Source organism: Camelina sativa, chromosome 16, assembly GCF_030686135.1.
Source record: "Camelina sativa cultivar CO46 ecotype springtype chromosome 16, ASM3068613v1".
In the NCBI taxonomy this organism is placed as follows: Eukaryota; Viridiplantae; Streptophyta; class Magnoliopsida; order Brassicales; family Brassicaceae; genus Camelina; species Camelina sativa.
In genome coordinates this window covers 20,514,146-20,538,096 of record NC_141895.1, presented here as the reverse complement: position 1 = coordinate 20,538,096, position 23,951 = coordinate 20,514,146, and the positions used below count along the sequence as shown (strand labels likewise).

The window sequence follows — 23,951 nt, the reverse complement described above, 5'->3', positions numbered from 1 at the left end:
TCAAAACTCTTTAAATGTATAATTATATGCTATAGAGATGAGGTTTCAAAGATATTTAAAACGTATTGATGTTCAAAAGTAGAAAACGTGTAACTTCCCAAGTTTAAATATATATGGGGAAGGTTTGGATCGGTGGAACCTAGAAGCAGCAAGGATCAGGACAATGGTCCAAAGCATGACACGTGATGCTCTTTCGCTTATTCCACTTGATGTTGCTCAACTTCGAGAGCGACCGTTTACTATATTTTATCACTTTCATATTTTACCCCAAAAAAGAACAAAAAGAAGAGAGTCCGATATGTATAAGAGTCCCAATCTAAATCAACTTCATCATCATCTTCTTCTCTATATAGCCACCCGCGACTTAAATCTCGAATATTTCGTTTGTGTTTGCACTTGTTTTTTTTTTTTTTTTCTAGAGATCATTCACATATCAATTTATATACATCCGTGAAACGTGTATGCCAATCTAATAAAACAATGCAGTTCGAATGACTTGCAAAACCATAAACGTCAAAAGCAACGCATATGAACCACCGTTATGTAACAATTTTCACATTTACCGCCATATTAGCAAAAAGGAAACACCATCATTCGTATCTGCTATAATTAATTCCACGAATCCGACCAAATTATTATCCATTATCATGTAAAGCTATTTTAGCTAGAGATTGTCTGACCTTTTTCCATTTGCCTAACGTTTTATAATCCATTGGTTTCTTCTCCGTTTTTATTTCGACTTTAATACGTTTTTCATTTTTTTTTTGTGTGTGTCAAATTAATACGTTTTTCATTTATGGAACCATATCTTTTACTACTACTTAATATCCTTGGTAACACATGCATCCATCTTTTTAAGTGAATGTTGGTAAAGTCAATACACAAGAAATATTTTTTTTTTGGGTCACCTACATAAGAAATCTAAAATATTATTTTCTTAACTTGTCCTCATCTTATTATTTTTCCTAGTTATCTAATACTCCCTCCGTTTCATAATATATGATAATTAGAAAAATATTTTTGTTTTATAATATAGGATGTTTCCAACTTTCTATACAACTTTTAGATTAAATTTATATTTTATATTATGCAAACTTGTTTATGATTGGTTAAATTTTTTAAAGTAACTCTTTTCTTAATATGCATATTTTCACTAAAACATCTTATATTTTGAAAGGAATGGAGTATTAAATTCGATCTTATCTTCATTTTCTTTTTTTTAATAGAAATTTCTGATTAATTCTTCCCAGATCACAAATTTATTACTCGTTTTGTTGTTAGTTTCCTTTTCTTTTTATGATTTGGAAGTTTTTCAACACATTTATATTTAGTAGATCTTTTCTTCCTTTAGAGATTCTCTTAAATATTCTTTTTGATGTAGAAACTTAAACATATATTTTCGTCTATAATATTATCTAAAGTTTTTCAAAAATATATAAAATCTTTTACACGTTAGTAAAAAAAAAAACAACACGTTTCCAAAAAGGACCACAAAAAAGGTAACATAACAAACAATAAACACACCGATTTCGCAAATTCCCGAAAAAAGCCCTAACCCTAACTAACATTACTTATATAACATAACATATCCCTTCGCCTCTCTTAGCTCATCATCACAAATCAAATTCTTTCTCCTTTTTTATTAGATCAAATCTCCTCCCTCTGCTTCACCCACCACCATAAAAAAAAAACATCTTCTTCTTGTTCCGTGCTCTTAATCTCGAGATCTCCTCCGTGTTTTTAAAATAAACAAATTCTCTTTTGTGTGAATCGTTTGTGAATGGTGGAACCTAATCCGAACGGTGGTAAGTTTACGCTCTCCCTTTCAATCAAAAGGGCGAGCTTTTTCCTTCCTCTGTCCGCATCCTCTGTTTTCGCTTTCGGATCTTGCAAAGAAGGCTGGTACTTTCGCTGCCTCGGTCTCGACCCGTGAACGATAACGATTCCTCCTTAGATTTTCGTAACCCAGATCCCTAATCTCAACAAACAAAAAAAAGGCTTCTTCTTTCTTTTTTTCTTGATTCTGTTACTTTTCTGGGATTTACTCTGTTTTTTTTCTTATCTCTTTTTGAAAAAAAAAACGAATTCGAAAGATGTTGCTATACAACAAGCAGAAGAAGAACCAAAACGCAAAAGGGAATAGGATTCTCATTAGCGTTACGGTTTTGGGTAGTGCCGGTCCGATCCGGTTTGTGGCTTATGAGGAAGATCTCGTTGCTTCTGTTATTGATACTGCTCTCAAGTGTTACGCTCGTGAAGGTCGTCTTCCACTTCTTGGATCTGATTTTAATGACTTTCTTCTCTATTGTCCTATGGTTGGACCTGAAGGTACTAATATTTCTCAATTCCCAAAGTCTCTTTTTTTGCTTTATCAAATTCCAATTTTGTTTACTGATGTTGTTTTTTTTGTGATTACAGCTTTAAGCACATGGAATGCAATTGGATCGCTTGGTGCGAGGAACTTTATGTTGTGTAGGAAACCAGAGGAGAAGAAGGTTGAGGAAACTAATGGAAGAGCTAACTCTACCATTAATGGAACAAGAAAAGGTGGTAGCTTGAAGGCTTGGCTCAACAAATCCTTCAACCTCAAAGTCCCAAGTCATTAAGATTACTCTTGTTTCTCAACTATGAAAACAAAAAACACCAATCTTTGTTTTTATCATTATGTTTCTTTTTTTTTTTTCGGTTTTTTGCTTTATGATTTTTGAATCCAAACTTTTGTCAAAGTTTCGTCTCTTTCATTCATCGGAAATAAAAGCGTTACATTCTTATTTTGCACTGTTTCAAGTGTTGAAGTTGGTTTCTTAATTCGTATTCCCTTTTGCAAGTTGTGCAACTGAGAAATTTGTCTGAATGTGGACTTTCTTAGTACGTTATGTATTATTTGTTTCGAGAAACACGTTGTGAGTTTACTTACTGTCTCGTAATAACAGAGCTGAGGGGTTAAAAGTGATATCTGTGTCCGTGATGAGGAATATTGTTACGGTATATAGTTGTCGTAAGTGTCAAGTGGGAGAAGGAGGCGTCATTGTCGAATCCAAAAATTACGAAAGGTTATAAAATTCGATTTGATAATTGATTAAAAAAGGCAAAGAAACTTTGCGACAGAAGAAGGAAAAAAAAAGAAGAAAGTACAAGTGAATGATATAAAATACAACAACTAAACTGAACTAATACAAGTTCCGTACCAACTTGTGTACTCTTTCGCCTTCTCCACACAGCCTTGCCGTGCTTCACTTCTCTTCTTCTTTTTTACTTATCAAGAAAACGACACGCTGTTTTTATCACATACTCCACGTCTCACACCAACACCACACTTCCTTATCCCCCAACGCGGAGGTTTCTACATACTTCCATAAGAATATAAAAAACAACACAACACGGTGTGTTTGTCTCACTGCATATGGCCAACCATGCACATACGATGATAAAGATGATGAGATATTTTCTAAATGCCACGTGTTTGTAACATCTCTCTTTTGTTTTTTTGTTTTTAAGTTCGAATTGGATCGTGGCAAGGTTTGAGTCATGGTAGATTGTTTAGGCCAACGCTCTCGGTTACACATAATCATCATCCTACACAATTTACTCGGACATAAACAATATTTCTTCTTCTGACTAAATAAATAGTATATAACATATTGTAGTTGCATTGTTTGTTATATATCATGTTAGCATTTAGATACTTGAAATACTAGCTTTTGTTTTTTTTTGGAACACCAGAAATACTAGCTAATGTCAGCTAAGGCCAAAAGAACAAGAAGTTTATAGTAGATAGACTTACGATTTATTATGGGCTTTAAGCTTCAATACATTAGAAGATTGATGGGCCGAATGACTAAAAGTTATGGGCCTCTATTTAAACAAAATATTTATTTACACAGTTAATATATGAAAATTACTTTGGTGAAAAGGAAAAAGAGATGAACATAACTTACAGCTCATGCGAAACATTAGTTTCACTCTGAAAAGAACACACTTCGGTAATTCAGTTCAGTTAGTTGAAGACTTGCAGTTGAACCAAACTAGATAGTAGATTCAATCGAAAGATATAAGCTTTTTCACTTTAAGTTTGCTTTTTCAGATTTTCAGACAGCTTCATGACAAAAAAAAAAAAATATACTTGCAAAAACAATCAAAAAGTTTTTTGTTCGATGAAAGTGAGAAAAGAGAAGGAGTTTCGAACGTCATTCATGCTAGTAATGTAATAATGTTAACCAAGTAGTGTATAATTAATTAAGAGGTTTGTTTTTTAGTATGGTTAAATCATCTTAGTAAAACTTATAGTATGTTGTATAGAAACTTATGTATGCTAAAAACGTAAGATAGACATTTCTTAGAAAAAAAGGTTCTTTCATTAGTTTAAAAAACCAGAGATGTGCATGTATCTGAAAATGCTCCTTTTATTATCACGTTACGTTAGCTGATACATTAAATTTTAATTAATTTGTAACAGAAGTAGTAGTAATTTAGTGGTAACGGACAATGGCTCAGCTACTTGGCCATTAATTCCGTTGACCTTAAGTGATGGATATTAATGTCTTTGTTTGACTAATAGAGATGGACAACACCCATTCTCCACCACCATAGCCATAGGCACAATTTTCCAATTTTTAAAAAAATAGAAAATCTAATCTACTCCAATGAAATTTATAGCTTATTCAAAATTTGTGGATTTATGAATTATCAAAAAAATCCAAAATTAAATTAATTATGTAATAAAATTCGAAGAATGAATATTAAATCTTATATATATGTATAAAGCGTGATAATAATAACAAAAAAAAAAATGAAACTACAGTTTTTTTTTTGTTTTCAAGAAAGTCCATAAAAAATGTTGTTAGATGTATCATGTATCTGGCTACTATATTTAAGTTAAAAAAATGACAGTGTTTGTGATACAATAGAATTAAATTTTGTTAAAAATGACACATGGTTTTGTAAAAAAAAAAATTAACTTGATCTTGATTTGTAGATGTAATGCTGTCTTTTTCGTCCTATTGATGATTACCTACGGTGACATGCAAGTCTTTATTGAAGAATGAAGTGTTTTCAGAACAAAACCGAGAGCTACAGCCTACAGAACAAAACTGTGAGTTGACCCTATATTTCTCCAGGTAAAGAACTTGGCTTAAAAGAGGAGACACGATTTCTATAGATTCGCTCCATCTGTTGTAAGTGAACTGCCAATGCTGGTTTTAATGTTAAAAACAACACCGATGCAGTACTTAATATTTGGTGTACATATTGGAACATGAAGCCATGTTTCAATATTGGGTATATTCAGGTAGATTGGTAGTGGATAATGTATGGTTAAATAGTATGATGCACCATGCACGGTAGCAAACTAGCACGTCACATGTTACACGATTTTTGCGTTCAATACAAATCACTACTTCGTCTGTTTTAACAAGAGTCGCTTTTAACTAATTCTTTTTGATTAAAACTTATTTTTCGTATTTTTTTTTTATAGTTATGCTAGAACTCGATTTGTGTGTGTCAACTTTGAGTAGAGACCATAGTAAATTACTAATTTTATGTACCATTTTTATCTTATTGTATGTCTCCCAAAAGATGATATTGCCACTTTATGATTTTAATACATCATTTTTTTTTAACATTTAATACATAAATTTTAACAATAAAACATTGAAGTTATTCATATTCCAATTAAATAAAAAATACTAAAATTGTAATAGTCAATTTGTTTTTAGGAGTAACATTAAAAACATTTAATTTAGTTTTTGTTAACAATTATAGCTTTTTAATTCAGATGAGAATGTTCAAACTGCAAGGAGAATTAAAAAATAGAAAGAAAATTAATAATAGTTTGAAGTTTGAACATTTAAAAAACAAATATCTTGTTAACAAAAAAAAATGAGCTTTCGATTTTGGAAAACAAAATCCAAAATATGGATCCTCGTGCAATATTAATTATGCTAAAGTATCCAAAAATCTGAAACAGGATGATTACGAAATATGCTAGTGGCAAAAAAACTCTTGTCACTGATTCACTAAATAATGAGAAGAATAGACTAATTTCACAACAGATATTTGATTTTATGTCTGTTTATGAGAAAAAAAACATCCAAGAATATTTTATTTCTAATGCGAATTAAACCAATCACAAAATAGAATATCTATAGTTACGGTAAAAAAAAAAAAAACAGGGATATTTTTTACCCCTTCTTAATTTCTTAGATTTTGTTGGGTAAACACGAATCACTAATCCTTAGAAAATTAAAACTAAAATAAACAAAAACCAAATCCCAAAAGGATTGGTTTATGTAATATCAATGGCAATTTCGTAGTTAAGATAAAAAATAATAATAAGGATATTGTTTTTTATCTCTCTACCCTATAAATCTCATATATATAATCTCTTCCCTCCGGTCAAATCTCGTCTTCTTGTTTGGTCTCTGTTTTTCACGCCGGAGAGAGAGAGAGAAGTGAAACAAAAAAAGCTAGAAACTTTAGAAAACCCAATAATGGATCCGATCGAATCTGTCGAGTACAATGGCTTTGAGACCTCTAACGGTAACTCTCACGTCGACCATGGTTGGAAAAAGGTCGTGTACCCGAAACGTAACCGGAAGGCAAAACCGGCGGATCAAGCGAACGGTGGCAAAACTGTTCAGAACGGAACCGGAGACAACGTGTTCCGTTCACTTGAGGAGCAAGCTGAGGATCGACGACGACGGATCCTAGCGGCGAAGATGGCTGCTGTTGATTCGGATGATGAAGGTTTGGTTAGATCTAAACACCGATCTAATGGTTACGGCGATGACGGTAGTGATGATGATGAGATCGCTGCGGCGAGGAATGAGAGTCTCAAGGTTGAGGAAACTAAAAAGAAGAAGCCAAAGAAGGAGAAGAAACCTAAAGTGTCTTTGCCTGAAGCTGCATCTAAGATCGATCCTTCAAATCTCGAAGCTTTCCTTGTTGAAGCTACGGTATGTGCATGGATTTGTATAATTGAGGCTTTGATCTGAACTTGTGAATTGTGAATTGTGATCTAAAGTTTCGATTTTTATATAGGATTCATATGCTACTCAACCTGAGATTCAGCTAATGAGATTTGCTGATTACTTTGGGAGAGCACTCTCTGGTGTTTCATCTGTGCAGTTTCCATGGGTGAAAATGTTCAAGGAGTCTCCTTTGTCTAAGCTGATCGATGTGAGTGTTATATAATTGACAATGTTGAGGTTATTTGAATTCAAGTCTTAGGTTTAGGTTTTGATGAATCTGAGATCTTTGTTCTCTTTGTGTTAATATAATAGGTTCCGTTAGTTCATATTCCGGAACCTGTTTACAAAACATCAGTTGATTGGATCAACCAACGTCCAATTGAGGCTCTTGGACACTTTGTGTTGTGGGCGTTTGATTGTATTCTCACAGATTTGGCAGCTCAACAAGGTGGTGCCAAAGGTGGGAAGAAGGGTGCACAACATGCCTCTTCCAAATCTCAGGTCTGTTTGCATTCCTTGTATCGATATGAAGTTATTGACTTTGGATTAACTAACTCCATCTTGTTATATTTGACGTTTAGGTTGCAATATTTGTTGCATTAGCAATGGTACTTCGTAGGAAACCTGATGCTTTGACTAATGTATTACCAACTTTGAGGGAGAATGCTAAGTATCAGGGACAGGATAAGCTTCCTGTTACAGTTTGGATGATGGCTCAGGTTTGTGTGTTTGTTAATGATTGAGGACCAAAGAGTGTTGAGAATTGTGTGTTTCTGCGATTTTATTCTGAAGTTCTGTAAATTTGTCAAATGTGGACAGGCTTCCCAAGGTGATCTATCTGTAGGCTTGTATTCATGGGCGCACAACTTGTTACCTGTTGTTGTTAATAAGAACTGCAACCCTCAGTCAAGGGATCTCATCCTGCAGTTGGTTGAGAAGTAAGGGTCAGACGTTTTCTTGTGATCGACTTTTGTTTGATATATTTAGTAAAATCATCTTATTTGTGGTTATACAATTTTTTAATCAGAATTTTGACGAATCCAAAGGCTCGGACCATACTTGTTAATGGAGCTGTTAGGAAAGGAGAGCGACTGATTCCTCCTCCTTCATTTGAGATGTTGATGCGTCTCACATTCCCCGTATCATCTGCAAGAGTAAAGGTAAGTAGTAGTACTATTGGAATTTATAGAACAAAACCTTGACGTGTTTGTTGATTCTGATCACAAGCATGATCCTTTGATGCATACAGGCTACAGAGAGGTTTGAGGCAATATATCCCTTGCTGAAAGAAGTGGCTCTTGCTGGTGCACCAGGAAGCAAGGCAATGAAACAAGTGACACAACAGATATTCACATTTGCTCTGAAGCTAGCTGGAGAAGGTATTTATTTACAGAAAAAATCTTGAATCCTTGAAGTTTCCTGCTGCCCCTCTGCTCCTCTAGTAAGAGTTCTAATGTTACTGTTGTCACAGGAAACCCTGTTTTAGCCAAGGAAGCTACAGCAGTTGCTATGTGGGCTGTGACAGAAAACGTTGATTGCTGCAAGCACTGGGACAATCTCTACAAGGAGAATCTGGAAGCTAGTGTTGCTGTTCTTAAAAAGCTTGTAGAAGAATGGAAAGAGCATTCGCTCAAACTATCCTCATCACCGAGTGATAAGCTCACTCTCAACAGAACTATGAAGAGCTTCAGGCTAAAGGTAATGTCTCCACAATTTCCAAGCTTTAGTTTCACCGTCCATTATCTTGTAAGTTTCATCTCTGATATTGACCTTTGATGTTTTTAGAACGAGGAGGCCATCACTGAGGGAGGTGCCAATGGTGCTCTTTACAAAGAAGCTGACAAGTCATGCAAAGTGATATCAGGGAAACTCTCCCGTGGAAGTAGCTGCCTCAAAGGAACAGCCATTGCTGTTGTGATTCTAGCTGCAGGAGCAGCTGGTGCAGCTGTTCTATCTTCCAACCCGGAGGTTACAACCGAGCTGAAGAATCTGGTGGAATCATTCGAGCTGCACGAATACCTGAACAAATATACTGAGGTATTCACCTCAGCTTTGAAGAAGTAAGAGAAGAGAAACACAAAAATCTGAGGACGATAAGTAGAAAGATAACTCTTTACTATATCGTCGGTGTAGAGAATTTACTTAAAGTTAAAAAGCCTTTTTACACTCCAAGATACAAAATTTTGAAGATCTTGACCAGACTTTAGGGTTAAGGAGGTGTTGAATAATGGTTTCCTTTTTTATAGTCACAAAGCTGGGATTTGGGAGTCTGTTCAAAGCTCGTAAGTTTGTAGAAGGTTGTTTTTAGACTGTTTAATTTGTGTCTGAGATCATTTATCTCTTCTTTTTTCTCCCAGATGACAATAAAGTTATTTCTGTTTATTATATGTTTGATTTGAATGTGTCTTGATCATAATTCATAACTGTATGCACAAGTCATTACATTGTGTTCATGTGAATCCGGAGTATATACATACAGCCCCAAGATGTGAAACACAGACTTGTGAATCTATCTGTTAATCAAGAATCAAGATCATAATCTTCTGGCTTTGCAAATGGGTATTTGAGGTAACCGTTCTTGATAGAGGAAGGGTCTGTTGGTACGTCCCAAGGATTCTTCATAGATGGATCTCTTGGGAACTTTCTGAAGTTGAGAAATGGTGCCCATATCAGTAGCCTGCAAAGTTATAAAAACTTGATAAGGATTAGAGAGATTTGAGATTTAGAGTATAAGGCATTGATGGAAATGATTGTGTGACCTTTGCTTACCCGGGGAAGAACAAGAAGACGAACATGAACTGTAAATACATTTCAAAAAACTTCCTTCTGTACCATCTTACTCTCAGCCAGTTCATGATGATTGGCTAACACAAAACATAGTATACAAAGTCCCCACATTCAGAATCATGAATCATTTAATTCTTTGAAAACACAAAGTGTATGTCTTCAAACTTACTGGCATTACAAGGAAGTACCAAACGGATATGATCGCGATATCGAGCACAACACTGCTTAACTCCTGCTGGTTGTTGACTCCCGTTATTGCCAAAGCCGGATGATCAATCTAAAAAAAAAAAACTAAAGTACTTCAGTTACCACCGTTTTTTTCTCATTGTTTCAATCAGAGAATAAAGGTCTCTCATGTGTGTAGTTACCGTGGCAAGAACTGTCCCGAGTTGAGCTGCCAAGATTGTCTTCTTTGCTCCAAAGAAATCACCGGCCTTTGCTCTCATCTTTGCAACATTCTGTAGTAAACAAACTAATAAGGCACAGTGAAGAAGCAAAGATATCTCTGCAGATTCTTGTTGATGAACTCTAGACACTTGACTAAGTTAAAGAAGTCTTACATGATGAAGAGCATCGTTGGCTTTGGAGTGAGATGTAATACAGAGAGGAGATTTCACACTGCGAGGCTTCAAATAGAGAGATGACAAAGCATTTGGGGCACAAAGCCCAAGAGAGCCGCAATGGCTCATCTCTATGTTTCTGTCTGTCTGTTTTTTTTTTGTTATGGGTTGTGAAGTTTCCTTATCTCTTGAGATTGGTTCTAATGGTAGAGAGTTAGTTCTAGGATGGCTTTCGTCTGAATCGTATTAGTCCTACGTGTCATATGGAGATCCCATGTTGATTTTGGCATATAGTGTATTTATCTACAAAAAAATGAAATAAAAACAACCAAACTCACTCCAAATTTTGTAATTGCATCTTCGTTTCTTATAATTATAATCTAGTTCATGTTTTTGAAGGTTGAGGCACTTGATTACTTGAAAGTTAGTAACTTGATCTATATCAGAGTATAAAAAACCAAAGAAATATCAAGAATGGTGAAAATGTGACACTGGATCATTATGTAGGAGGCTAAAAAATGCTTTGAACCCACAAAGAAACACCATTTTTGATATTTGATTATAATTCTTCTTCAGTAGAAAGCTATAGCTGAATAATGACTGAGCAAGTGAACATAACTCGGAGAATGAGTTGCTTTGTTGTAGTCTTATAGATAGTAAGGAAATGGGCTAATGATTTGATTTTGTTCAATTAAGGTGAGAAACTATTGAAACCTGATATACGGATAAAGTTATAATCCTCACTCAGTACATAAAGAGAGACCTGATGGACTGGGGTGTGGTATGTTACAAATGCAGAACCTGAGAGTGAACCAGACAAAAACTGTCCCTAAATGTTTTTCACAGTTGAGACACAGACAGAGACATTCCAATGTCTCTTCTTGCAGGGATGTTGAAACGGGTAACAAGACATGAATCTCCCATGACACACAACATGCTTTGTTTCACTATTGCTTTATATTTACTACGTTTTTTAAAAAGATTTGCATGATTCTATTCCTATGTCAAAAATGTGTTTTACGTTTTGTGTATGAAGGACCCTTAAAGTTAGTCAGGGTAAAAAAAACAAAAGAACATCTTATATGATTTCACTAAAGATTATTCTATTTATCACAGAATTATGTAATTGTTTTTTATACTTTTTAGTAAGGAATAATAAAGAGGGGACACAAGATCCCCCACCTCTCTTCAACAGCCCTCAATTCACCATCATTTCCCTCACCATTTTTACTCTTTCTACTGTATTTTTTTTTTATTTTAAAATCTCTCTTCTTGATATGATTTATATTTAGATTTTCAATCCTTTCCTTTATATCTTTACTTTGTTGGAATACTTCTAGATATAAAAAAACATACCATGTATACCATGTATCTAATATATATCTATTATAAGACTCATCGCCTTAGATCTCTAATACGAATATTCATGTCTACATGATATATACTTCTAGAATTGGTCATATAATCAATATATATATATATATGTGTGTGTGTGTGTGCAAAAATGTCAAGGACGACCGGTTAAATTGATTACACTTAAGAGTTTGGGTATCACATGACTTCTTACAAAATTAAACTCTAAATCTAAACTTGTAGACCTACAATCTAACTTCCCATATGGTAAATATTAGACCTACTTTTTAAAAAAATTATATGTGATGAGAACAAAAAACAAAAAAGATAAAAACGTTCAAGATATATTTAAGTCACCTTGTTGCTATTTTCTTCAATACAATGTTAATCATTACTATTGTTTTACGTATTACTCTTAACAATGAACCCCCCCCCCCCCTTTATTAGTTACAGATAAAGTGTTATATACCACAGCTTTTAAATATCATGGAAGTGACTAGCGAGTTATTCTAAGTTCTCACATTTTTTAGAATCCTAAGTGAGTTATCGAAATCATTTTCTTCTTTTCCGGGATTTTGGAGCGCCATTGGTGTTGAAAGTTAATCACATGTTAAAGGCTTAACCTAAAAGCTTAGGCTGCAAACCCCACCACCATTTTCTTTCTTTTTTGAATTTTAAAGTCTCACTATTGATTCAGCCGACGAATGTTAATCATTGAGGTCGCTTCTCCTTTCTTGTTTTCTATGATAAAATCAAATAAGTACATAGTAGTATATTAAACTTCCATTTAAATATACATTTTGTTATAAGAGCGGTGCACATTATCTTCTGTTTTAATTCTACATCAACTAAAAGATCAAGAAATGATGTGAAAGTTTTTAACTGTATTCATAATACATAGATGCATGCACATACCAATATTTTAGCTTAGAAATCTGAAAACTACTAGTGTGATATGAATGTTCTACAAATTAAACAAGATTTTGGAAAGATTCTATGTTATAATTAAGTACTACTAGTAGATTATTAGGCAACAAAACAGTGAGGTGGGAGTGACATGTCATTAAACTTTGTATATGAGCCACGCCCAACACCACATGGCCCTTTTCATTTCACACAAATCAGAATTCACAAAAATCATTTTGTTGCCTAAAACATAAATCAGAATTCACAAAAATCCTAACGCACAAGTTCCCAATATCACTATGTACATTCAATAAAAATTTATTAAATTCTGACATATAAGTTTTAAGTGGATATATCGGCCCCTTTGAATACTAATTACTATGATAGTTACATTACATTCGCTGATGATTATCTCTTGGACAACACGCGATTTATGTTTGATAAGGCCACGAGCTCATATAAAAGAAGATTATATATACATTAATTGTAATATGTGTCTTCGAAAAGGTCAATATTAGTTCAAGAAGAAATGATCTTTCCCTTGAGCGATTTTTAAATAAGAAAAGTGCGATATTTTGGCTGATTCTAGGGTTTGCAGAATATCTTTTAAGTTAGGGTTTGCAGAATATCTTTTAAGTTAGGGTTTGTGTGACGGTCATTGTCGGTGTGCCCTCATGTCGGAGCCGAATTCAACGGGTCATTCTCAAGGGGATACCTCTTCTACACAAAACAAGCAGCAGTCTTATGCAGCAGCGGTGAATAAGCGTCCATCGCTTAAGAAACACAATTATGAAGTTAGTATGATTGATGGTGTTCCAACGATTGCAGTTCCTGACGTGGTGCTTCAAGTCGGTTCCCCTCTGGGATGATTTTTTAGTGGGTAGGTTCCCTTCTGCGGCTCCACACGTCGCCAAGATTCATGTGATTGTCAATAAGATTTGGCCATTGGGAGATAAGTCTGTTCGAATTGATGTTTATGAAAACTCTACAACCTCGGTCCGGTTCCGTATTCGTGATGAAACTATGAGACAATGAGTTCTATGTAGGGGAATGTGGAATATAGCGGATGTGCCTATGATGCTAGCTAAATGGTCATCCCTTCCAGAAGATGCACAGCCAGTGATTTCCTCTATGCCCTTGTGGGTAACTTTGAAAAATGTTCCCCATTCTCTTTTTTCATGGGAAGGTCTTGGATTTTTAACGAGTCCAATAGGTAATCCTATTCGGTTGCATCCGGATACAGAGCTCTGTAGTAAATTCGATGAGGCCAAGGTTTTTGTGGAAGTCAATCTAACAAAAGCCTTGCCTACCACGTTTTGGTTTCAGCTGACAAAGGAGGAGGTTGTAACCTTGGAGTTCTTATATCCATGGCTCCCACCGAAGTGTTCTCGATGTCAGATGTGGGGGCATGGTGGCGATGGGTGTCTAACCACTGCTCCAATGTCTCCGAAGAAGATTTCAGAAGTTGTTGTCGAAGAGGGTGAAATAGTCTCTCCTAAGAAAGCACAAGCTGTAGAGGTCCCCCCCTCCCATGCTTCCAGCTCAACTGGCTGCAAAAGAGGGTGTGACACAATCAATCCCACCTCCGGAGGATACTACTTCCGGTTGGTCAGTTGTTTCTCCTGGGAAGGGTTGTAAAAGTTCTGAAAAAGGCAGTATTCCTTCTGCAGGTGGTCAAGATACTCTGCTCGATTCTTCTCGGTTCTCTGTTCTGGATAATTCTGAGGATGTGGGTGACTCTGATTCGGATATGGCTGTTCATAAGAAACTAGATATTGTCCCGGAAGTTGTAGTGGATGCAACAGTTCTGGGTAAGCCAGTCCCTGCAATGGACACTCCCATTAGAGCTTCGTTGCCTCGACAATCGAAACAAACGCACAAGACTACTTCAGAGTCTTCTTCTCAGCAAGCTAAGGGGTTCCCTCCTGGCGTATCGAGCAAGAAGAACTCCCGAAAACGTCATTAATGTCTGGTTTTTCCTGGAACATGCGTGTCTTCAATAAATCTAAGAAACATTCTATTGTTCGTGATTGGGTACACACTGAATATTTGCAGTTTGGATGTTTGCTTGAAACGCGTGTTCAAGAAAGTAAGGCTCCCCGGATCATCTCTTATGTGTTCCGTGGTTGGTCTTCGATTACAAATTATGAATTTAATCCTCTTGGGAGAATCTGGGTGGTGTGGAAGGAAGATGTGAGAGTCACACCAGTCTTTAAGAGTGGTCAGGTTATCATCTGCTCCGTCTTACTGCCTAGCCATACTATGGAGTTTTTTTGTCTCTTTTGTTTATGCGTATAATCTGGCTGATGTAAAGAAAGAGCTATGGGAGGATCTCAAGCATCACTTTGATTCTCCTCTCTTTGCTAATAAGGCTTGGTTGATTGTCGGTGATTTTAATAAAATCCTTGATGGCGAAGAGCACTCTAATTATGAATATTACCCCACTGTAACTTGTGGTATGAGAAATTTTCAGAATGTTGTGCGTCACTGTGCTTTAACAGATATGCATACTCACGGTCCTCTGTTTACCTAGGGAAATAAGCGAGATGATGGTCAAGTTTAAAAGAAATTAGATCGTGTCTTGGTTAGTGAGGCTTGGGATCGCCACTTTGTCGATGCTTATGGTGTGTTCGAATCTGGAGGTTGTTCTGACCATCTTCGTTGTCGGTTTTCTGTGGGAACTCAGACTGGTAGACCACGAGGACCTTTTAAGTTTTCAAATGCCATCATGTCCTGTCCGGAGTTTATGTCAGCAGTCCAAATGTTATGGGACGGCTCGGAGAGACTTTTCCACTCCACCTCTGCTATGTACCGTTTTGCCAAAAAGCTTAAGGAGCTAAAACCATTTTTGCGGTCGTTAGGACGTCGAAAGCTTAGTAAGCTATCTGAGCAGGTGGAGGAAGCTCACAAGACCCTCTGTGAGTGTCAGCTCTCCACGCTTTCAAATCCAATCGCTGAAACAGCGGAGGCTTAGGACCAGGCTTTCCAGCGTTGGGATCATGTCTCTGACTTGGAGGAGAGTTTTTTGAAGCAGCGATCCAAGTTACATTGGCTACTGGTGGGTGATAAAAACAATAAATTTTTCTACAATGCAGTTAAGTCTCGCCAAGCCCTCAATGCGATTCGTGAGATACTCTGTCTTGATGGTTCAGTGGCTAAAACTCAGTCAGAGATTAAAACAGAGGCGGTGCGTTTCTTTAAGGAGTTTCTCACACACTCGCCAACAGATTTTGTGGGTATGAGTGTTGCTCAGTTGGAGGAATTGATACCATTTCGTTGCTCCACTGCAGACAGTAAGGGTTTATTAAAGGTGGTTTATGAGGAGGAGATTCGTCAAACTCTATTTAAGATGCCAGGAGGTAAAGCACCTGGTCCGGATAGCTACACAACTGAATTCTTTAAGCAAGTCTTGTCAATATTGGGTAAGGATTTTGTCACTGCAGTTCAATCTTTTTTCCTTAAAGGTTTCCTTCCTAAAGGTGTAAATTCGACTATCCTGGCTCTTATACCTAAGAAGACTGATTCAATGGAGATGAAGGACTACCGTCCAATTTCATGTTGTAATGTGCTTTACAAGGTGGTTTTGAAGATCGTTGCTAACAGTCTGAAGGCTCTTTTGCCCTCATTCATCGCTCCAAACCAGCCCGCTTTTATCAAGGATAGGCTTATGATGGAAAATCTGTTACTTGCTTCGGAATTGGTTAAAGACTACCATAAAGAATCCATTTCCCCTCGTTGTATGATGAAGATTGATATCTCCAAGGCATTTGACTCAGTGCAATGGCCGTTCTTAATCAATATTCTCAAGGCCATTAACGTTCCTGCTGATTTTATCCATTGGATTGCGCTCTGTACTAGCTCGACATCTTTCTCTGTGCAAGTTAACGGGGAACTAGCTGGCTATTTTCAAAGCACAAGAGGGTTTGCAGCAAGGTTGTTCTCTGTCTCCGTATCTCTTTGTCATTTGAATGAATGTGCTATCTCTTATGCTTCACAAGGCTGCAACTGCTCGTCAAATTGGGTATCACCCTCGCTGCAAAACTATGGGTCTCACCCACCACTATTTTGCAGACGATATCCTGATTTTTTCAGATGGGAGCTCGCATTCTGTTGAAGAAACTCTTGCAGTTTTTGACAACTTTGCCGTTGCTTCTGGTCTCCATATTAGCCTTGAGAAATCAACCCTCTTCATGGCCGGGTCTTCTCAGCAACATCAGCACGACATTCTTCAGCATTTTCCGTTTACGGTAGGCTCTCTCCCTGTCTGGTACTTGGGACTCCCACTGCTCACTCGTTCTATGACGCATGCTGACTATTTGCCTCTCATTGAGCGCATTCGCCAACGTATCACCTCTTGGACGGGTCGCTCCTTGTCCTTTGCGGGCAGGTTTCAGCTGCTCAAGTCAGTGTTTTCCAGTCTAACAAACTTTTGGCTCTCTGCATTTTGCTTGCCAAAGAAGTATCTTCAGGAGATAGACAGCCTTTTCTCAAGCTTTCTTGTGGTCAAGTCCGGACCTCAATTCAAAAAAGGCAAAGATCTCTTGGCTTGATATGTGTAAACCGAAGCATGAGGGTGGTCTGGGGCTTCGTCGGTTGCGAGATACCAACGTAGTCTGCATTTTGAAACTAATTTGGCGCCTTGTATTTCCTGGAAACTCCCTTTGGGTCAGCTGAGTCAAGTTTAACTTGATACGAACTGGTTCCCTCTGGTGAGTTAATGAGAAAAGTGTTGGAGGTTCTTGGATGTGGCGTAAGATTTTAAAATATCGTGATCTTGCTGCCAGCTTACATCAAAAAGAGGTGAACACAGGGTACGACACATCGTTTTGGTTTGATGTTTGGACCCCTCTTGGCCAGCTATTTGCACATCTCGAGTTCCGGGGTAGCATTGATATGGGGATTCCGCAGCGGAGTACTGTGGCAGAGGCTTTTACACACCGGAGACGTCGACACCGTGTTGACATACTAAACGAAATCGAAGATACTCTTGACTCTATTCGTCCTTCAGTGCAGTACCAAGGTTCTGATTGCTCCCTCTGGAAGCAGAAAAATGGCTCTTTTAAGAGTAAATTTCTGTCACATGATACTTGGTGTTTGACACGACAACCAAACCCTCCATGTGACTGGTCTGCAGGAGTTTCGTTTCATCACTCAACGCCTAAGTACTCCTTCATTGCTTGGCTTGCTTTCCACAATAGACTCTCTTCTGGCGACAAACTAGTTAAATGGAATGCTTCCGCAAATGGAGCTTGTGTCCTCTGTCAGGGACATGGGGAAACAAGGGACCACCTCTTCTTCTCCTGCGCTTATTCCTCGACTGTCTGGTCTGCTCTGGCTCAAGGGCTATTAGGTGTCCGGTTCACACAGAATTGGGCAACTTTGGCCCCTCTGCTTCAGGACTCGTCAACACCTCGGCTTCACCTATTTGTTCTTTGATATGCTTTTCAGTCTGCTATTCATAGCCTCTGGCGGGAACGTAACACTCTACGGCATGGAGAAGCTCCAACTACAGGTTCCAATCTCCTAAGCTTCATCTCCAAGAATGTCCGTAATCGACTGCTTACACTGACAACCACCTCCGGATATGAGAGTGGTCTTTAGTATTGGTTTCACACATCCAAATTAATATTTTTAGTCTCAGTTCTATATTCAAAGAATTCTTTTAAGTTGTAAACTTTTTTGGACCACAGTTTTTTTTAGTAAATATAATTTAACATTTATAAAAAAATAAAAAAAAAATAAAAAAAAAAAAAAGTCAATATTTGTATGTCCATATGATATCAAATGTGAACCATTTAGCTAACGAACAGAATAATATTATTATAATATTTCATCACGGTCCTGTCAGTATTTTTAATAAAATTGACACGGTCTAAATTTAAAATGAATTCGGTTTTGATGTGAATTATATTTTTATAAAGTGGCACATAATGTTAGACCGGTCCATATGAACTCTTGTTTTTTTTCCCAATCAAAATTTCTTTATTAGATATTTATATTTGCTAATTTGGAATATCTTCTCCACACTCCAAACACGTTACAAATGTAATTGTTTATGAATTATGTCTATTTTTAAATGGATGATTACAAAACTAGACCCCTAACTCGAGTCAATTGCAAAACTAACTATCTCTTTTCTTTCTCCAATATTTGTCATTTTCTCTCAAATAAATCTTTATTTGTTCATTGTATTCACAAAAATGCCATTATTTTTAATTTATTTAATTTTTTTGCAAAATAATTTTATTTACGGTTGTGCCACCACCATCAATTTTCCAACAACCATGAACAACCAAATTTGAAGCTCTTAATGCTTCAATAACCTGATTTCATGATTTTCCTTGATTTTTTTACGAAACTAGACTTCATTTGTTAGTCTACCCGTCATAATATCATGTAAAGTTTACTATGTAGTCAATTTTGCAATTAAAAATTTATCGAGTTTCGAGCCCGTAGACTGAAATTTCAGTCTCCTTAATTTCATTTGAAAACAAAAAAATATGGTTCAGACTGCATTATAATCTTTCTGTTGGATACTTCGTTTGCAGTCTACTAAGGTTTATTTTTTCAATTGACCAAATTCTTGACTTTCTAGATATGATTGTCGGACGAAGTCTTCTTATGATAATAAAATAAGAGACTTCTATAGTGGCTATTTTTGGGGTTCACCATAATATAAAAGCATTGACCGTAATATTAATATATTAATGATATAAATTAATTAGTTGACTCCAAAAGAAGTCTACTAGTTAAAAAATTAAAATGTTGGTCAACCCCAAAAATGACCACGACAGACTGCAAACGAAGTCAACATTCGTGGAGACTTCGTATGTAGTCTAATTGACGAAAGTCAAACTTGGTCAGTTGCAAAACTAACCACAACGAAGTTTACTTTTTTAGTTGACGGATAGATGAAGTCTACTTGTTAGCTAGAAGTCTACTACAAAGTCAATGGTTTGGTCAATTGCAAAAATAACCATAGTAGACTGTAATCGAAGTTAACTTGTTGAAACTTTCTAAGAAGTCTACTCTGTTATATGTTTTTCATTGCAAAACTGACCAAAAATTTAACAAAGGAAGACAACAAAAGAAGTCAACTATCCTAGTAGACTTCATACGGTGTCTGATTTATTAAATTGTAATTGCAAAAATAGACCACACCAAATAGACTTCAAAGGAAGTCTCTTCATAGAGGCTAGTTTATGTCTAAAATGCTGACATCAACATGAAGTCGTCATAATTTGAAAACCAATTTATTGCAAATTGGTGAATAATTTTTGAGATTTTCTTGTCGTATTCTTTGATATATGTTATGTATTTGTTTCTATATGTTTTTGACATGATTATATATTATACAAATGGAGAAATCAAGTTTTTGGTTTTTTTAAGCAGTTAGGTCATTAACTTAGACTTATTTTTGAAGTCAACGTTTTGGAGTTCTGTGTGAAGTATGTATAATTGAAAAAGTCAACGCGTTGGAGTTCTTATCTCTTTTTCAACTCTACAAGAAGCGATTATTGGTTGGTTTATTTGGTTTTGTTTGTATTTGGAAAAATGAAAAAGAAAGAAACTTTTTAACACATTTTGTGGGAAGAAGGTGAAGATAGGGTAAGACACTGTTGACCGACCTCAACAATAATAGTCAATATACTTTCATTAAATACGTTTAGCAAGTGGCTAAGCACTACTATTACATAACATTATGTACAAGGAACTAAAAACTAAAAAATGTAATTTAAGTACAAGGAAATTAACAGACTGGAGAATAAAAACTAAAAACTGTAATTAAGATGTCTCTGCTCTGACCCCCAAAACATGTTTCTTCTATGTACTCTCTGGCTATTATCAAAGGGAAATTGTCACATCTGCAATTGAGACAATCCGAAAGATGGAGATTTAAGTTTAACACGAAAAAGAAATGGGAAAATCAATCATTATTGATAAGAGGATGAGATAAGTGGAAGAGAAGAGAGGAATAGATTGATGACAAGAATATGAGCAAGACGAAATTAGAGATAATTATAGTTGTTATCGTGGTTTTTAAGTTGAGTAAAATTATAATAATTATAATAATCCCGGTTTTAGAAAACCAATTCCGGTTTATTTGAAACAGTACCAGAAAAATATAAATAAACCAACTTCTCTGGCAGACTTCTTTACCAACTAATGTCAAATCAATTAAATCAATTTAAACCTTGTAATTATTATGCCGACGACTTCTCTGGCAGACTTCTGCACGGGAAACTGAACCGTCTGCAAATCAATCAAATCAATTTAATATTTGTAATGATTATGCTGAAGACTTATCAATAAGACTTCTTCCTCGGAAACTAAACCATACTTTACACTGCAACTCAATCAAATCAATTTAATATTTTTAATGATTATGCTGAAGACTTATCAGGATGACTTATCAGGAAGACTTCTTCCTGGGAAACTAAACCATTTTTATCACCTATCCTAACGACTCTGCACACAAAATCAGCTTCTTCTCCATCTCTTCTTCATTCTTCTCCATTGCCACTCCATCGCTTCCACCTCGACCTCCACCACCTACTGTTCAATCTTCTCTTTTGCCTGTAAAATTAAAGACAAGAACAAGCTTTGGTAAAAAATCTGACTTTAAGCAATTAAATCATAAAAATCCAAATAAAAGTTAAAATCAAACTAAAAAAAAAGAAAGAACTAAACTTTTTCCAACAGATTACCCAATAACTATTCTCATATCCAAATAAGAAAACTCATATAGAACCCAAATTCAACCAACATAAAACTAAAAACCTAGATGAGGTAGGTAGATATGAAAACAAAACCTTTGGGATTAGATTTGAATATGAATGAAGGCCAAAGATGGAGGGGGATTCATAGAGTTAGATTTGCAGAACTTCTTCGATGAAAAAAAAAAAGGGAAAAAGATGATAGATTGGAGTTGAGACACATCTGTTTTTATATCTACTTTTTTTTTTTTTTTGGAGAGCAAAGATATATTTGAGAGAGAGGCAAGTAAAATAAAGAGAATCTAGGGTTTTCATATTTATCTTTGTAAGCCACAAAATATTTTGTGGGTATATGTGGCTGAATTTTCTAGAGCAACAATATTGAAAATTTTGAGAGAGAAAATTTGGAGAGAGATATCACATAAAAATTAGGGTCAACTTATAGAGAGAAGTATATATATGGTTAAATTATCCGGTTAGGTTAAAATCAAGGAATCGGTACGCATTCGGTTAGGTTGATGGCATAACAAAGTCAACCACCAATAGTCTACCGAGAAGTCTACTTAAGCAAATCCTAAATCAAATAATTTTAACCTAATCAACATTTCCTTGTTTAATTTGACTCGTTTATATGTAAGTTTATTTTATTTCAATGCAGGAAGTCTATGTGGTTATTATTTGATCAATAGGTTTATCAAATTATTTTTTATAATTTTTTAAGTAAAATTTGAACTATAATTAAGGAGTAGACGTCTTTTTATGTTTTTTGTTGACGTAAAATTGTAATCCACCTTAAGAAATCTGGTGCAAACTTCTTTAGGTTATATCTGTCATTTTGGCCTCTGTTTTTTGTTTGGTCGTAAGGGAATCAACTGTAATCTCAGTACCCTTAGTGGTTATATTTATCAAATATCGAATATCCTTAGTGGTTATGTTTATCAAATATTGAATATAGGGTCTACTTTTACATTCAACGCCAAATAAAAGTATATAAAATGCAATTGTCCCATTTTTAAATTAGATACCCGTAGTATTACCCAATTTTTTTTTATCAAACATGTTAAAAGTAGACGTGTTTTTTTCCTTGTCTGATTATTCCCTTCGGTAAAAAAACTTGAAAACCACTATTTCTTACATTCGATAAACAAAAATGTGGTAATCTTTCATTTTGGTCTAAAGCTGTAACAATTAAAGGTATTGTCTTCTCTTTTGGTGATCCTTACGGGGCCTAGTTATATAACTTGGTCAAAAAAATGAAAGAAGTAAAGTGGTGTTTAATAAAAGGAAACTAAAGGAAAATTTGTTACCCACTTTTGAGTAACGATTTCAATTCATTGTAGTATTAGTACAACAGCATAGTATGCATTATTTTATTTATTTTGTTACTTTTAGTTTCTATCAATCAGTATTACTTTATATCAAGAGTACGAATTAGACACATGTTTTCAACAATGAACAACTAAATATGTTCAACGAGATGTTATATTATTAGTTCATGTATGAATTAATAAAAACTTCATTCATACGGTCATACCATACGCCATATCTAGACAAATATGTGACTAATTAAAAAAAATAGAGTAACCAAACCAAACCGTTCACGAGTTACTATTATTATTAGATTAGATTATATTAATTCGTTGAGCGTTTGAGAGAATAATTTGTATGTAAATTTTGGTGTGTGGAAAGTGTGGGCCCTTTTATGCGCATGTGGGTCACAGGTTTGGGCCCATTCTCCAAAGTTAAAGACGGAGTGGCGGGTCATATAAACCACGTGGCAATGTTTTATTTAATTTTCCTACTTAAAAACTGTCTTTTTTCCATTTTTTTGCTGAAGAAATATTAAAAACTTAAAATAAAATTCAGTATGATTGCGTCACGAGCAATGTTTAATAATAAAATCAGTATATTAACAAAAAAGAAATGAAGAAAAAAAAAATCAGTAGCTTTCTGCTGCCACTAATCCCACCCCGCCTCTTAGTTTAATATTGATATATTCTCATTTTTGTTAGTATTGGAAAAAACAAATTATGGCTTGAAGAAGAGTTTAAATTAGATGTCAACCGTATTTAATATAATGATCTCTATAATCAATGTGTTTGTTAGTATATAGTTCATCTTATGTACAATATCCTTTTTGTATAACCTAATGCTTTGAATTTTACATGAAAAACGTTCATGTATCATTTTTATAATGAATACAAATATATATAATTAGTGGTAGATCGATGAAATTCAGGTTTCCTTATCAAATTGAAGTTGCACGATTATGGCATGTTACTAACAAACTATAATGAAGGGAAAATCATAATATTATCTTATACTAAATTAAATCCGCGCTACGTCGCAGGATTACTTTTATATTTTTTCTTTATAAAATATTTTTATTTCATATTTTACTATATTTTTAAAATCATAATTTAATATAAGTTGTTTGATATCAAATAGTCTAACTAATAAAGTTTTAAAAATATCAATGCAAATTATTATCTACTTGACTATTTTTGAGTTTTTATTATTTTCATTATTATATTTTCTTATTAATTTAATTAAAAAATAGACAAACAATTTATTTTTACTAAACAAACGAAAATACCAAACCGAAAATATAATTTGAAAGAAAAATATATTATAAAATCGGATAGTTTTTCTAACTCAGA

General features: G+C 35.1%; 4 protein-coding genes across 4 annotated transcripts; 3 read left to right on the top strand and 1 right to left on the bottom strand.

The window, feature by feature from the left end:
- The first annotated feature begins 1,538 nt into the window (after window positions 1-1,538).
- LOC104750916 (uncharacterized protein At4g22758) lies at window positions 1,539-2,771 on the top strand. The gene is made up of 2 exons (XM_010472777.3): window positions 1,539-2,328; window positions 2,419-2,771. Exons 1-2 carry the CDS (start codon window positions 2,094-2,096, stop codon window positions 2,604-2,606), a joined length of 423 nt encoding a protein of 140 aa, XP_010471079.1. The 5' UTR covers window positions 1,539-2,093; the 3' UTR covers window positions 2,607-2,771.
- A 3,438-nt stretch (window positions 2,772-6,209) lies between these two features.
- Window positions 6,210-9,353, top strand: LOC104750915 (uncharacterized). The gene is made up of 9 exons (XM_010472776.3): window positions 6,210-6,953; window positions 7,039-7,176; window positions 7,281-7,469; window positions 7,550-7,687; window positions 7,788-7,906; window positions 7,996-8,128; window positions 8,218-8,347; window positions 8,440-8,666; window positions 8,754-9,353. The coding sequence occupies exons 1-9, from the start codon at window positions 6,489-6,491 to the stop codon at window positions 9,030-9,032; spliced, it is 1,818 nt and encodes a 605-aa protein (XP_010471078.2). The 5' UTR covers window positions 6,210-6,488; the 3' UTR covers window positions 9,033-9,353.
- A 4-nt stretch (window positions 9,354-9,357) lies between these two features.
- On the bottom strand, window positions 9,358-10,547 carry LOC104750914 (NAD(P)H-quinone oxidoreductase subunit L, chloroplastic). Its single transcript, XM_010472775.2, has 5 exons — window positions 10,316-10,547; window positions 10,124-10,213; window positions 9,925-10,032; window positions 9,738-9,832; window positions 9,358-9,645 (listed from the first exon to the last, which is right to left on the bottom strand). The coding sequence occupies exons 1-5, from the start codon at window positions 10,442-10,444 to the stop codon at window positions 9,489-9,491; spliced, it is 579 nt and encodes a 192-aa protein (XP_010471077.1). The 5' UTR covers window positions 10,445-10,547; the 3' UTR covers window positions 9,358-9,488.
- A 3,077-nt stretch (window positions 10,548-13,624) lies between these two features.
- LOC147925777 (uncharacterized) lies at window positions 13,625-18,010 on the top strand. Its single transcript, XM_087492770.1, has 8 exons — window positions 13,625-14,092; window positions 14,205-14,504; window positions 14,630-14,800; window positions 14,889-15,020; window positions 15,261-15,492; window positions 15,670-16,523; window positions 16,573-16,961; window positions 17,359-18,010. The coding sequence occupies exons 1-8, from the start codon at window positions 13,625-13,627 to the stop codon at window positions 18,008-18,010; spliced, it is 3,198 nt and encodes a 1,065-aa protein (XP_087348896.1).
- Window positions 18,011-23,951: the final 5,941 nt, after the last annotated feature.